This window comes from Buceros rhinoceros, unplaced genomic scaffold (genome assembly GCF_000710305.1).
Source record: "Buceros rhinoceros silvestris isolate BGI_N320 unplaced genomic scaffold, ASM71030v1 scaffold3027, whole genome shotgun sequence".
NCBI classification, from domain to species: domain Eukaryota; kingdom Metazoa; phylum Chordata; class Aves; order Bucerotiformes; family Bucerotidae; genus Buceros; species Buceros rhinoceros.
Window position 1 is genome coordinate 40,322 of NW_010420294.1, and position 15,032 is coordinate 55,353.

Consider the following 15,032-nt stretch of genomic DNA (forward strand, 5'->3'; position numbering starts at 1 on the left):
AGTCCTTGTGCAAAAAATGTTCATATCACAAAGCAATTAAATTTTTTTTTCCAAGGATTAAACTTCGTTTATGACTGAGCAAAAACATCTCTGGAAACACTTGAAATTTGTGTTCCAGCCATAAAGAAAAACCCCTGTCTACAAGCTGAGCCTCTTGAACCATACTGTCTCTTCACTGGTGACCATTGCCGCTATAAAATCAAATACACTTTCTTTTTTTTTTTAGAAATGAAACCTCAATCTTTTTTTTTTACTTCTCATAGGAATCTAATCTTTTATAAATTCAAATTACCACTGTAAAAAAAAAACCAAACAAAACCAAAAAACCCCACATAGGTTTAACTACAATAAAGAAATTGATCTTTTGATTAGCTCTGGTTTGCCAAACTGCTGACCAGAAGAATTAACTTTTCTGTTTTATAAAGCTCTCTGATGGCATTTGTAAACAGTGTTTAACTAATCTTCAGTATTAGAAGTAATTACAGCATTATACTAGTCAATTGAATTCCTATTTAAAGAAAAATAATTAACTACTTCCACTATTAAACTATTCGTAAAAACCTAAAAGATAGCAATAAAATGAGTAAAAGCTAACATAAAATTATCAGAGAAAAAACCCACACTAAACCAAGATATTTCTTTTTGTAACAGGGTAATAACTCCTGCGTATTAGGAACAAGAAGCAGATGTTATTTACAACGGTTTTATTAAGGCTTTTCACAATGTTTCTCATGAGATCTTACAAGAATGGTAGGGAAGTGGTACCTAGACAAAATCACAATCAGTTGGCTGTATAGTTGACCAGAAAAATTGTACCCAACTTGGTAACTACTTTGAGTGTTTGTTAAACTGAAAATGGGTAGAGTGAGAACAATTTTTCAGGATCTCTTCTGACCTCGTTCCAAAATCATTCAATGTTGTCACAATGATAATCTGCATAATAGATAGAATGCCTATTAAATGTGCCCAGACTATGATGCATTCGCATAATTTATCATATGACAGCATATTCATCATACACAGATTTGCGTCAATGCAAGTGACAGTAGGTGCTGAAGTAAGTTTTGAGAAACTGGAGAAAATAAAAGAACTAGTGAAGTTTAAATAGGGAGAATGCAAAGTTCTATAAGCAGGAAGAAACAACTTGTACAAATGCACAGACTAGAGAAGGAATGGTCAGACAACAGCTCTAGAGGAAAAGACAGGGATTTTGGTGGATCAGAAACAGGACTCAACCATATGATGTTGTTTTGAAAAGGTAAACATCATACTGAAATGTGTAAAGAAGAGAATCATCTCTAAGAACTGTGTAATCTCTCTACATGATACAACTATGGGTCTCAGTTGAAAATAAGTCCGGTTTTGAACACTACACTGAAAAAACGTGGAGACGCAGCAGAGGAATGATAATATTCAGAACACTATGAAACACGACTTAGAAACTAAGACTAACAGAATTTGACTATTCAATCAAAAAAAGGGGGGGGAGAGATACAATATATAAGAGAAAAGAAACAACTCTTATGAATTTCCATTGTTGGGAGGACAAAAAACTAAGCAGCTTAAGCTGCAACAAGTAAAATTTAGGTTTGACTTTAAGATCACAGAACAGTAATTAAATGTTCAACTACTGCATCTACCTGGGATCGTGGAGAGAAAAGTAAGTGTTCACACACTACATAACAGGTTTGAATTGTGCTCAGTAAATACAGTGTTCTGGGGATGTTCTCAGAGCAGTCATATGACACTAGAAGTGGGTCTGAAATTTTCAAGTGTCATAGACATCCCCTATGTATGTGCACATGCATACGTCCATCTAATATTTCCCAAAAACATATGTAACACATCTACTCAGTCAAGCATGCAATGCAAGACCAACACTTTCTGAAAGCACCAGACAAACTGCAGATGCAGTAGATAGCACAGTGTCTATGTGCTATGAGTATGCCAGGATTTCCAATTATTGTCCGACAGTGCTTCAGGCATCCTCATGGTTTTCCAGACATTACCTTCAGATCAAAAAAAAAAAAAAAAAAAAAAAAAAAAAAAAAAAGACTCATTCAGGCATGTGATTGCTGACTGTAAAGACAGTATTTGCATTTCTGCTGGTTCCAAACTGTTGCCTAATCTAGCACAGTTTGCCTTGGGAGAGGCTTTCTATCACCTGAAATTTTTAGGACTGAGCGCTCAGATACTTGTCAGGAGTAAGGGGTAACTCTAAGGCTTGGAGATGGACAAGATAGTCTCTGTCAACTCTTTCTGCCTTATATTCTGTAATTCTGTTAACATACTATGATGCACTAACAAATTGAAGCTGAATTAAACAAATTATGGGTTTGAGTTTAATACTTTGATCGTACATTTTCACAGGTAGCAGCTTGGCTGTGATGACTGCATTCTACATTCAGCAACTCTTAAAAAAATCATACCTGCAAAACAGTTTTTGCACAGTTATTTTAGTCTCCAAATATAAATAGCATAAATCTAAAAAGGTTTACCTTCTCATCACACCAACTGTAATTCCTAACACTTAAACTTTAATTTCACTAACTGCTACATAAATGCCAAAACAAAACAGTGTCAGAACAGAATCAATGGAGTGAAAGGTAATTTGTGGAATGCTCAGCTTTCATGACATTCCTGAGTCCTCATGCATTTCCAAAGTAATGGGAATTGTATGCAGCAGTGCACAGACAGAACCACTCTTTTCTTATATATCAAATTTTAATAACTTTTTAATAATCAATCTTTAATAAAAATAGGAATGGAATATTCTGACCTAATGTAAAGATTGGACTATATTGCTGCAATATTAAATTTGTTGCATTCTAAGCATTTCAAAACTAAAGAGTTTGTTCGCAGTTGTTTAAAGAAAAAAATAAATCTTATGCATTGATTGGCTGAATTGAGCAAAATATATATGTAAACACAGAGAAAAAGAAAATTAAAATGAACATGAATCCAATCTTTATATCTTTTACTGAGTTAAACAAGAAAAAAGATAAATTCAAAGCTAATTGCTAATTAAGCACTACTTTGTAATGCATGCAGTGATATAACATTATTAGCATAACAATTGCCAGTGGTGGAGAACTGAATTTGGGTATGGGGAGAAATGTCTTGGTGAAAACACAGTTAAATCATTTTGTGGGTTTTTGCCTTTCAGATAACTGTGATCCTGTCCTCATTTCTTCTAAAAACTTGCAGAAACTGATGGCTGCTTTTAATTGTAAGAGTTGCCAATACCCTGCAGGGTGGTTACAAAAGTATGGATTCTTAAACCATGAGGTTTAACCCTTCTCCCCTTTGGCCACACAATCCTGTGAATGACAAAAAGGACTGGGGTAAAGAAAATCCATTCCTGTGATGAAGAAGAGTGGGAGCAGTAGAATGCTCTGTATTTACAGGTGCTACAAAGTGCCCCACAAGTATTTACTACAATACTATATTATACATATTATATACTATATATAGTGTATCTATATATCCACTACATTCTGTACACTACACTACATCACTATGATCTACTTTAAATGATCTACAGGTGGATTATGAAAGCTTATGCCACAGATGCCACAGGAAACTGCATTTACCATTTCAGGTCTAGACAGGCTGTTTAGTTTAGATGTAATCCTGTCTGAAAACAGCTATGCTGCAGCCTTCTCTATTTCCAGCCAATAAATAGCTGAACTGTTTCTGCAAAAGAGAGCCAGGCAGGCTTCTTTGCATAGGCTGTAACCAAGCTGCCTGCAAGCAGAATAATCGGAGTACATCTCCTAGCAGTAGCATCCTAGTCCACCAGAAGCACAATACCACGATATCTGCAGATCCAGGTCTGGGACCCTCCAGGTCTGGGAGGGACTGACCTGCAGCTAAAAATCCTATCTAGATGGAAGATGACTCACCTTGGGTCTATATGCCATGCTCTTCAGCATGCTGGGTTAGGGGAAACTTAGCAGTTCAGGTGTCAAAACAGAAGAATGCAGAGAGCAACCTTACTAATAAGCTTTTTTGTGTATTTGACATTAGGACAAAGCACTCAGGTAACAGTGACCTGAATCGACCAGCTCAGACCAAGCGCTGTTAACAACTTCTGGCACCCTGACAAACACTGGATGTGGAGCTACTCCATAGATGGCATCATGCTCAGAAACAAAAGTTCTTTTCCATTGCCAAAGCACCTTGGTCTCCTGTTACTCTGCGTAACTTCATTTGAATGCACAGGTTTCCATATATGGATTTAAAAATAAAATGTGTACTCTGCTGACACTATTAACTCAAAAATTAAAATAAGTTTAAATTCCCAAAGATCACAGTATTACAAAGCCCTCGCATAGAGAGAGAATGTGACAGAACATGTGTGTCATAATGCACAGATCAGAACTTCAAAAACTGAGGAAAGGAAGTTACTCAGATAAGCCATTTTTATTTTCATGTCAGACATTTCACGTCTGCCCATTTTTCACATATTCTCTGAGAGTAGCAGGAGGTACGAATGTCTCATATTTTGTTATATTTTAGCTTACAGATTCCGATTATTAAGCCTACAGTTTTCTCTCTCACATTCAAAATATAGGATGGATCTCAATATTCATCATTCTATATTGTTTCAGGTACGTTGATATTTTACATTAAAAGAATCTAGCAATGAGAAAAAAGTTATTCTATTTATATGTCAAACAGTATGTGAACACAGGGGCTTATCAAGGGCTTCTAAGCACTATTTCTAAGTTAAAAACACTTCAGGATATATACAGTAAATGAAACGATAATGTATGATGCCAGTGTAATCAAACACATACTTTCAAAGTAATAAAAGTGACTTATTTTCAGCTTTTTGCAAACAGCCAAAATAATGTCTAAATTTTTCAAATTTATGTACGTCAAAAAAGCAATCAAATTATTATTTGGCTACCCTCTCATCTCTTTGAGGGAAAATATTAGAAAGATACTTTTTTTATTAGTTAAATCAGCTACTGGTTTGAGACTCTGATCTGGCTTGAAACACAGAAAATTAAGCTTTGCCACTGGTCTGTTCGGTGACCTTGCACCTTTTCCTTCCCAGAGAAGGAAAATATAATATTGACTATGTGAGAGATAATTATTACTATCATTATTACTTGTTTGGGTCCTCTGTACCCTGTGTTATGTCAGCAACCTTAACCTTTCAGAAATGAACACACTAACTCTATTAATAAACACTTTCATCCCTGTATCTGCTTCCATTCTTATGTAAACAACAATTTCTATGGAAAACAAGGAAAGATCAGAATTTATGTGGGGAGCTGATAATGATGCTTTTTATTAGGATTATTTTCAAGCATGGATTTTGTGCTACACTTGCCAGGCAAGGTAATTACACTCCTCCATCATCATCTACTGACCTGCCTTTCAATTGCCTACTTATCAGCTTCCAACTACTTTCTAACTACTGTTTTTTAACTACTTATAAAACAGCTTCCACTCTGGCTCCAAAAGGTCTCTGATGCTTAGTTCCATAAACCAGAAGAGATAGTATGCTCTTTATTTCAGAAACATTCCCCATATGACACAACTGGAATGAAAAAGGAGGCCACAAGTACATTTTAGTAGACAGAAAACAAAGTATAAGATAGCTTGCTTCAACAAAATATTAAACTACATCACAGAAACACTGAATTCTCTGACACCAGGGAAAAAATGACAAATTACTTGGCTGTGGAATCGTTGGGGCCTTGACTAAGATGAATTAGTTTGTCCATACCTCACAGAGTTTTTATTCCAGGAACAGCTGCTTGAAATTATTCCTAGTACTTTTAGTCAGAATATTGTCTTTTTTCAAAAGTCAAACTTTTCAGGAATAATTGTTCTTTTTATTAGAAATCCTCCAACTTCATAAAATTTTCCTACAACACTAGGAACAAACAAACAACATGGCTCCATCTTTTTCTAAGCTCTGCAGCACTCTGAAATTTGAAGGATCCTAGCCTGATTTAGTTACAGCAAGGACACACAATTAAGTCTCCCACTGAGCCATTACCGAGCCATAGTTCCCTCAGCTTCTGCAGTGTTCTGGATCTTTGTTAGATCCTCCTGTTGTAGCTGCTTCTTTAAATATAAATAATAAAATATCCATTGGATTGGAACTAGAATTAACAGTGTTCTTTCCTTGAGAAGATTAGACATTATCCCTCAAAATACAGAGGAATTTTCCTTCTTGTTTTGTAGATACACTTGTTTTCCAAGTATTTGCACAGAACAGAAGTCTTCTAACTTCAATGTAAATGTCTGGATATGGCAGTCTTCTCTCAAAGACAGAATAACTGCATTGAAATACCAAATCAAGCAGCTTTCCATCTACAGGGCTTTTTTAAAATTCATCAGTTATGCAAGAAAACAACTATAAGAAATGAAAAAATAATGACATACAGGAAGCTTGCAAATGTGTAGGGTAAGAAAACTCAAAAAACATGGAAAAAATTGCTCATACTGTTTTAAGTTATAAATCCTACTCTGTACCTTTCTTTCATCTGAATACCACTCACATTTTTCTGGAAGTTTTTGGCATCCTTTTTATTGAAAAAAAAATGGTATAACGCAAGCAATGATCTTGGACTGATAGGACAAAATACTTCTTAAAAAAAAATTAATAATTTCTACAAGTCTTATGTTTGACCAGGTAGGTGAAGACAAAGGACATATTAAAAATAATAATAATCCATAAGTTTGGGACGAGGTGCTCCTGAAAAACTTTCCTATACTGAGGTTTTTCAGCGCAAATTACTGAGCCCTGGTAAAAGGAATCTAAGAGAGATGCAATAGCTGAACAGAGATGAGTAGCTGTGTAAACTATAACTTCGCTTCACAATTACCGTAACAAAAATATTCACGGTGAGGTTTTACTACACAAAAACACTGTCCTTGTATTTTTTTAAGCAAATTCTCTGAGATCATATAAAAGTTTGGGTCATTATGTAAAATATTCATGTCCTTCATGAAGAATGCTTGAAACACAGCCCAAAGAAAATGGAAGAATTTTAAGAAGTACTTCTGCAGAACTGTATCAGACAGTAAGAAAGCATGAGCAAATACCTATCAGCATCACTGTTCTTCATTTAGCAATCCGTAATTAAAAATTATATTTCTGTAGGTTCCATTTTCTAGGTGTCACTGTTTGTGAATCATACACAACATTACCAATTTGTTCCACCCTAGCCAAGTGCATATTCTCCTACTCACAAACCATTCACAAGTGTGCAGTAATAATTAAATGTTATCAGACACTATCAAAACTGCAAGTATCTCCATAACAATGCCACTTTCCAACATGGAATGATATAATTTTTTAAGACACTTTACTTTTCCTGTATAAGTATGTCCACAAAAAAATGAATGCACACCTTGTTAAAAAGAAAGAAATTAAAAAGCCTTCATTAAAAAGTGGTCTAAGAGATGGACCTTTTAATTTTTATATATTTACTGCTTTGTTGTACCTTATTTGTAAGAAAAAATGAAGCCTAATACATATACTTACTTGTGATAAAATGGAAAGCTGATGGTGATAGGTTACTGCATTTGGATTAGCCTCCACGAAATATCTCTGAGTTCGTCTCCTCTCCCGATCCAGTTTCTTCTCCAGTGCGACATGAGAGGTGGATAAAACATCCAGGTATTTCATCATCACATCAGACAGCATTGAGCTGACCTCCACTATGTCTGGACGTGCCTCTGAATCAGGAGTCAAGCATCTACAGAAAGAGTATTCTCGAATGAAAGCTAACTACTCCTTTCTAAAAAACTGTTTACCACCACTGCATTCCTCACCTGGTATTTATCAAGTCATACTGGCCAGCACTCTGCACAAGCCTGCGTAGGACAGTTTGACACAGTGTCCCACAATATCCCCAGGACTTTAAGGTAGGTAGATAATTGGTTGAACTTCCCGGCTCAAAGGGATGTCATTGGCAGTACAAAATCCAGCTGGTGGCTGGAAGTAGCATTCTCCAGGTATTGATACTGGGCCAGTACTGTTTAATGTCTTTTAATAAAGACCCAGATGATGGGGCAGAGTGCCTTCTCAAAAGGGGCAGAGCTGCTGTCAGAGGGACCTTGGCCACTTATACAGAGATCTGATTGCTATCTACATAATGGGAGGGTATGGAAAAGATGGAGTCAGACCCTTCTCAGAGGTGCACTGCTAGGGCAAGAGGCAACAGATGCAAGTTAGAATGCAAGAAAATTTGATTTGGTATCAGGACTATTACTACTACTACTACTTTTAATCACAAAGGTGGACAAGCACTGAAGAGGGCCCAGTAAAGCTGTAGGGTCTCCATCCTGCAAGATACTCAGCCAAGACCCTGAGCAGCAAGCAACCAGATCTCTGCTTTTGCAGATGGACTAGGTGACCTCCGGGGGTCCCCTCCAACATAAATTACTTTACAGTTCTATGATTCTTGTTTAAGGCACGCTAAGTAGCTGCTTAGTAACAGTAAAAATACACTATTAGGTCTACTTTTAAATATTTTGTATGTAGTGCAGGACATGAAAGCTGACGGGGCAGTTCTGCATGTATTATAAACTGTCTTCAATCTGTTTACTCTAGTGAATCTCATAATTTATTATGATTTCCCTTCAGAGTACTATTGACCAGCTAGCATACAGACAGACTAAACCCAACACCCTTCTTTAGAAAAAGTGTCATAGAATTATTTTATTATTTCTAAAACAGTATTTCCTAAATAAACATAACTGCCATGTAAAATAGCAGTTTTGAAAATGTTATACAGTACTTGAATTTCTTGAATTTAATAATTTTTGTTTAAATTTGTTCAAATCTGTTGACTCATCTCATTAATTTTCATAACTTTTTTGATCTGTTGTACTAAAAATTTTATATTTCCTTTAAACGCATGCAAGTTTTTCACCCTTAAGAAATGCTCCATTTGATTTTTTCTTTTTAATTTTTTTATTTTAATCTACTGAAATTGGTCAACATTTCCAGAAGTAAAGTGAGCTATAAAAGACTTTTGGTAAGTCCTATATCCATTTACCATGCATCTTTGATGACTAAACACTGAGTAGATTGATGATTATGATTTCAGAACTCTCTTTAGTAGCTTAAACCAATAAAACTGTATTTTAATAATAACAATACTGAGTAATATTAATGATAACACTAAATGCAAATTTACAGTTGCAACATGAAGCTTTCAATGTTTATTCCAATAATTTAATTATCAATCAACTATTTTTTCCTTTTATGGCATTCACCTTTGAATATGTGGAAAGAACTTCTTCATTTCTGTTAGTTTCCTCATCTGTATTATTAGAAAAATCTCATTACTACAGCTTTTCTTTAATGTTCTTTATTCTTTCTAAGTATCTCACAAAACGTAAGCTAAAACCTAAAAGTAATATTCCACTGAAGGATTAACCCATAGTAAAAAAAATCAACATTATTTTAAAAAACCTTTAATGTTTCCCACTGCTATTAAAAAAATACATAGAAATAAATCTTCACAGGAAAACTTAATTTTAATATTTTCATGGAAATACCTATTTAATCACCCATTTAAACCAGTTAGCCTCCATAGCAGCCACGTTCATGATGGTATAGGACTTTCAGTGAACCTGTTTAATACAGCTACAGTATCTACAGCCGTAAATAACTCAATAGCTGGTCTTGGAAAAATCCTCAAAAACTTCCTATTAGAGAGCTTCTCATCATTATCAGGTATAAAAAGACATTAAAGACAGAGGGTCGGATACTCACATAACTTTAAGTCACAGATAAAGATATGTTTAAAATCCCTAAGAGAATGCAATACATATCAATACTGATATGATGTGACTGAAGGATATTTTCTACATGCATTTGAGATTACTATTCTTTAATAGTGAGTGATTAATTAACAAAACTGGTTATTCTAACTACAAATAACTGTAAGTATTCATTTCAGGACCACTTAAATGTAAACGTTAGTTCAACCAGCTCCTATCCTGTCCTTTGTTGGCTTTCATCCTCAAGGGCTTTAAATAACAGAAAACTTCTTCCACAATAAAACGTTGTATAAACATATGACAGTCTTTGTACTGTAAAGTGCTTTTTAGAGGTGGAATTCAACATCCAAGTGAAAAACAAAAAGCATTTTTATGCTAAGGGGAGTTCTTCTAAAATGGATAAAGCAAGGGAGCTAAATCTCATAGCAGTGCACCAATTCACTCTCTATACTTTGTCTTACACATTACACTATCAACAAGAAGATATAACTATAGCTAAGAGAAAAACTTGATGAACGAGTGGAACAAATACAGGCTCATATTTTCCTCCATTACTGCCCTATCTCTATTTTGTTACCTCTGCTATTCCACTAAAAGATTAGAAGGTAGTGAGAGACATACTTCTATCAGTCAAATAAACAGAAATCTATGAACGTGATCATACAGTGATCTAAAAATAACATATTCAACTTGATGATAAACTTCTCTTGAAAATGACTAAAAATGCTGTATTTTCATAGGGGAAAATACCGATCTGCAGGGAATTATTTACAGCACTGATACTGTTAAGTTTCAGTACTGACTATAGAGCCTATATTGGCTGGATAAATGTGTTTATTACACCAGCATATGTCATTAGCAGGGTAAGGAGATACCTCAGTTGTTGTTAAAATCAGAAGATGTTTCATACTCAGAGACAAACACTGGCAGTTGCCAAGGCCAGCAAACTGTCACGTTACCACTACTGGAAACATATAAAACACGACACCAGAATAATACTAGATGAGCAATTACCTCTTAATGGTAAATGACAGTTTTTCAGAATATAGTCCTTCTGGCACAGGTTCATACACAGCCCCTACTATCTGCAAAATAAATAATCTACAGTTAATTGAAGAAAAATATTCCATTATTTATTTGAAGATCCCATATGTTAAGTATTGTTCCTTGAAAGAACATGAGGGCATTACATCGTCAGTTCTAACTTGCAAACCAACTTAGAACACATCTTCTACGCAGAACGTCACTTCTAATCAGGTATCCTCATTAGTGTATATAATCACTGTAGGTCAAAGGCCTACAGTATCTGAATAAGGGAAACACCAAAAAAATACAAACAATGATTTGTTTTTATTTATGTTCACATCCTAAGATGTAATACACAGTACTATAGAAAATCCAATATTACAGTACATCAAGACATTTTATAATCTAAAGCACCTATTACCAAATGAAATGATGAATGCATGCGAGTCTGAAAGGTAATAATATACTAACATTCACAAGCAATTTTTGTGATCAGAATGGCAAGACGGCAATTCATACACTGATAAACACTTTTGCTCATTCACACATCAGTTTACGCATCTATAACCTCGAACATAAATTCTCATGGATACAGTGAACACATGCAGAAATAATTGCTGGGTTATCTGGCAAATCTGAATACCTTAGTTGCCAAGGAGAGCATATTGATGCTGTAAAACGGTGGGTTCAGAGTTGCCATCTGATAAAGGATGCATCCTGCAGCCCAGACATCAGCCTTCTCTCCGTACAGCTCACACTTTACAACCTCAGGGCTAAGTAAAAAGCAATGCAATCCACAAAGTTTCATTAATTCATCTCAAAGTGGGCTTATTTTTCTAAAAAACACCTAATATTTAGTCAGCCACTACAACATATTTTCAGAGCACATACAATTATGTTCAAAAGGTGGCATTTATGTTCTTTACCAGCCACAGTATAATTAACAGCTTTTCCATTTCCAGTGCCGTTTTCACAACGCTAGTGTTTATATTTTGATCACTTGTCCTTTCCACTCATTTCATATTACAATGCTTTTTGGACCTAATGGATACAAATTAGCTACAGCATTCAGAACCTGTTTACAATGGTGGCACTTCAGTAAAATGGGCTGCAGAACAGACAAATAGATCACATCCTCTTGTAATTCAGATGTCAGAAATATTTGGAGAAGATTCCTATATTTAGAATGCAAATGGATATGATTTTGCTATTAATGTGAGTAAACAAACTTAACTATTATATCATGTGTCATCACCCTAAAACCACTGTATTGCATTCCCTGTGAGATTGCCACACGGACACTCAACAGCCAGCCAAATGACAATTAAAAATTATCCATTACAAAGATCCATTTAAAGCAAATGGAAGAAGGCAGTAATTTCAGTTTTGACTCAGTACAAAAAGCAGGCTCCACTTCCTTCTCTTAATTTCCTCAGCACTTTTCATAAGCCCAGCTGATAATAATTTATATTAGTGGGGATATTCTGATGCTGGAGCTCAAGTCCTAGCAGTAAGTAAAGGTCATATCACATAATGTGGTTTTTTTCACTCAACATCATCTCTCTGTAATTATTCAGATGTATAAGAAAACACTTGACTCCTTTCATCTGTAAAATCAGCTTCAAAACCTACTTGTTTTGCTTTTCGTTTCCGCTTAGAATTTGGAACCACTACATCCACACCACGACTATACTACTGATATCTTTGGTAAAATGCCTGATGTCGTTGCTGAGAGGTACTGTGTAAATTCAGTTAATGATGCAGTCTGGATAAAGTATATTGCCAGAAGGTGTGCTGCTGGTACATGCAAAGTACAGAAAACGGATTTTTAAAATAAATGCAGTGAGATCCCTTAGATAGATAAACTGTTACACTGAACAGAAATCAAGTGATCTTAACAGGAAGTCAGAACAGAGGTCATGGTTTGGGAAAGTGGGAGAGAATGACATGTCACACTTTTCTGATCAAGCAAGACACAGATTCCTGGGTGAAACCTAATTAGCAATCTTCCTGGAATTTTGCTGCTGCTACTACATAACCACAGGGGGAACACAGGGTGTTGAACGTGGTTGCAGCATGTAATACCATTTCTGTAATCAGAACGTCTTTACTCCACACTGTGACACTAATTTATTAGAAGCCTTCATGAAAAGTTCATTTCTAGGTATTAAATGCATCTATTAGAATAAACGTCAGTGTTGCAACTTACCATATAGATGGAGAGCTCAGTAAGGCAAAGCCCCTGTCTTAGTAAAGTTCTAAGCATGTTACTGTTTAGAAAAATGAATCTAACTTGAACTTTACAATCTTTCATGCTAGTGATAATTTTTATCCATAAAGAGACAAAGTTATAAATTATTAATTTTAAATAATTAAATAATATTAAAATTCCAAATGGAGATTATTAAAGTCAAATCTATGTGACTATGCAAAAAGTTGCACTGTGTTCACAGAAAGAATAAGCTGAATACAACTGCAAGAGAAACAGAAGCAACCATGACATGGCCTGCAGAATCCTATACTCATGAACAGCAGGGAAGAATCTAGCTTGATGTCCAGAGCAAACAGCAGACTTTTGAGAAAAATGTATTTGTTACTACCATAACTCATAAATCACAGGAAGAATACAGTGCTGACAGGGTTGTAGTTTTACATGGTTTCACACAGACACTTAATAGCTGGAAGTTAATGAAGTCATTTGGTCTGCTTATTCATGCTAGTCTTCCTGTTCTAAACGCAAATCTAATCCTTTTTTTTTTAATCAAAAGAAGGACTTGCAGCAGAGTACTACTTGATCTTTCTTTCCAGAATAAATGCTTTCAGTCAGAAGTCTCTGATATTTAGAGCATTAGGATGACCAATACCTTCAATAAACACCGTTTCATACTTCAGAAGTACTTTAAATTACCAAAGTAATATTTATCTAAGGTGACTATGAAAGTTTTACAGAGCTTATAAAGTCCTATACGTTTATGATGCCATGTTTGCATGGCTAATTAATTCTGTAATTTAGATTTTTAAATAGAAATTTCAAATATTATTTACTTCTAAAAGATGTGGTGAAAACCCTCAGCGTGTTCTACAGGCTTGCCTCACCATCTGCTAGTTAGAAAAGTGGACGGGGTACAGTACTTGTTGACTAGGAAAACAGTTCTGCAACCGAATTGCATCCTTTGGATCTGCACTGCTGAGGGGTGCCAAGCAGAGAAAGCACCCAGTTTTGTTCCTGTGTGCTGCCACCCACAAACAGGAGGGTGGTGGGAGTACATAGGTTTGTCTAATTCAGTTGACAGCTGTGAATAAACTTTCACTGCCTGATCAAGACCAGAAAGAATGAGTAGAAACAGACTCTGAATTTTATTCCATAAACACCTTCCAAAATCAGTCTTAGCCACAAACACTGAAAATTAATTTAAGGATGTAGCATTGGTATGATCTTTTTTTTGCTTTATTTGCAAAGGCAGGTTTCTCCCTTTAATTCTTCAACTAAGAGATCTCGATTGGCTGAAATGGAACAGTCATACTAATTAAAATTTTTGGCGAACATATTTCCACATCATAAAATGCATTCAGTGTCAAAATAAAATCCATAAAGGGAGAAACTCTAAGAGCCAATAAAGAATGCTCCACACAATTCCACTGCTCCAAGGGCTGATTGTAGACCCACGAAGCAGCCATACTATTGCTATTGTCTATGATATCCCCAGTCTTGAATACTAAAAGAGGCAACAGATACTTACATAATTAGTAATTTGTTCTTGCAGCTAACATACCACTACAGTTTTCTTCTACATTTACAAATCACTGCTCATTTCCAAATTACATATTCAAGCTGAAAAAGCTTACTTCAGCAGCATTATGCTAACTATAGAAGAGTCCTTCACTAAACAAATCTCCAAAGCAAAAGCAAGACTAAATTCTTCTAAATGAAAGACACAGAAATATATCCACAGAATAATTCTCCAAATTCTCAGTACCCTTGGACAGACAGTTTTTTAACTGTTTCTCAGAAAGTTCACTCTTGCTTAATACATCAGCATTGCTGTTAAATTTAATAACAAAGTCTTCTATGCCAACAGCCTTAAAATGAGTCTTGAATTTCATTAAGTCATTGCTTAATGCAAAGAATTACCTGTTTTTTCTTCTGAACTACTTCTGCAAAATTAAGTACCTCTTTTAAATACAGATGATATCTTTTCATACTACTCCACATTTTTAATTAGGAGAAAAGAAAAAGAAAAAGG

The 15,032-nt window shown here is 35.2% G+C and overlaps 1 protein-coding gene across 1 annotated transcript in view; it reads right to left on the minus strand.

Annotated features, from left to right (window-relative positions):
• NEK10 (NIMA-related kinase 10) overlaps positions 1 to 15,032 on the minus strand; it is a 95,179-nt gene that overhangs the window by 27,843 nt on the left and 52,304 nt on the right. Inside the window, exons 23-25 of the mRNA XM_010139251.1 lie at positions 11,432 to 11,561; positions 10,777 to 10,847; positions 7,514 to 7,727 (exon numbers count right to left, since the gene is read on the minus strand). Of these exons, the coding sequence (XP_010137553.1) occupies positions 7,514 to 7,727; positions 10,777 to 10,847; positions 11,432 to 11,561 (415 nt within the window). The remainder of the gene's footprint in view (positions 1 to 7,513; positions 7,728 to 10,776; positions 10,848 to 11,431; positions 11,562 to 15,032) is intronic.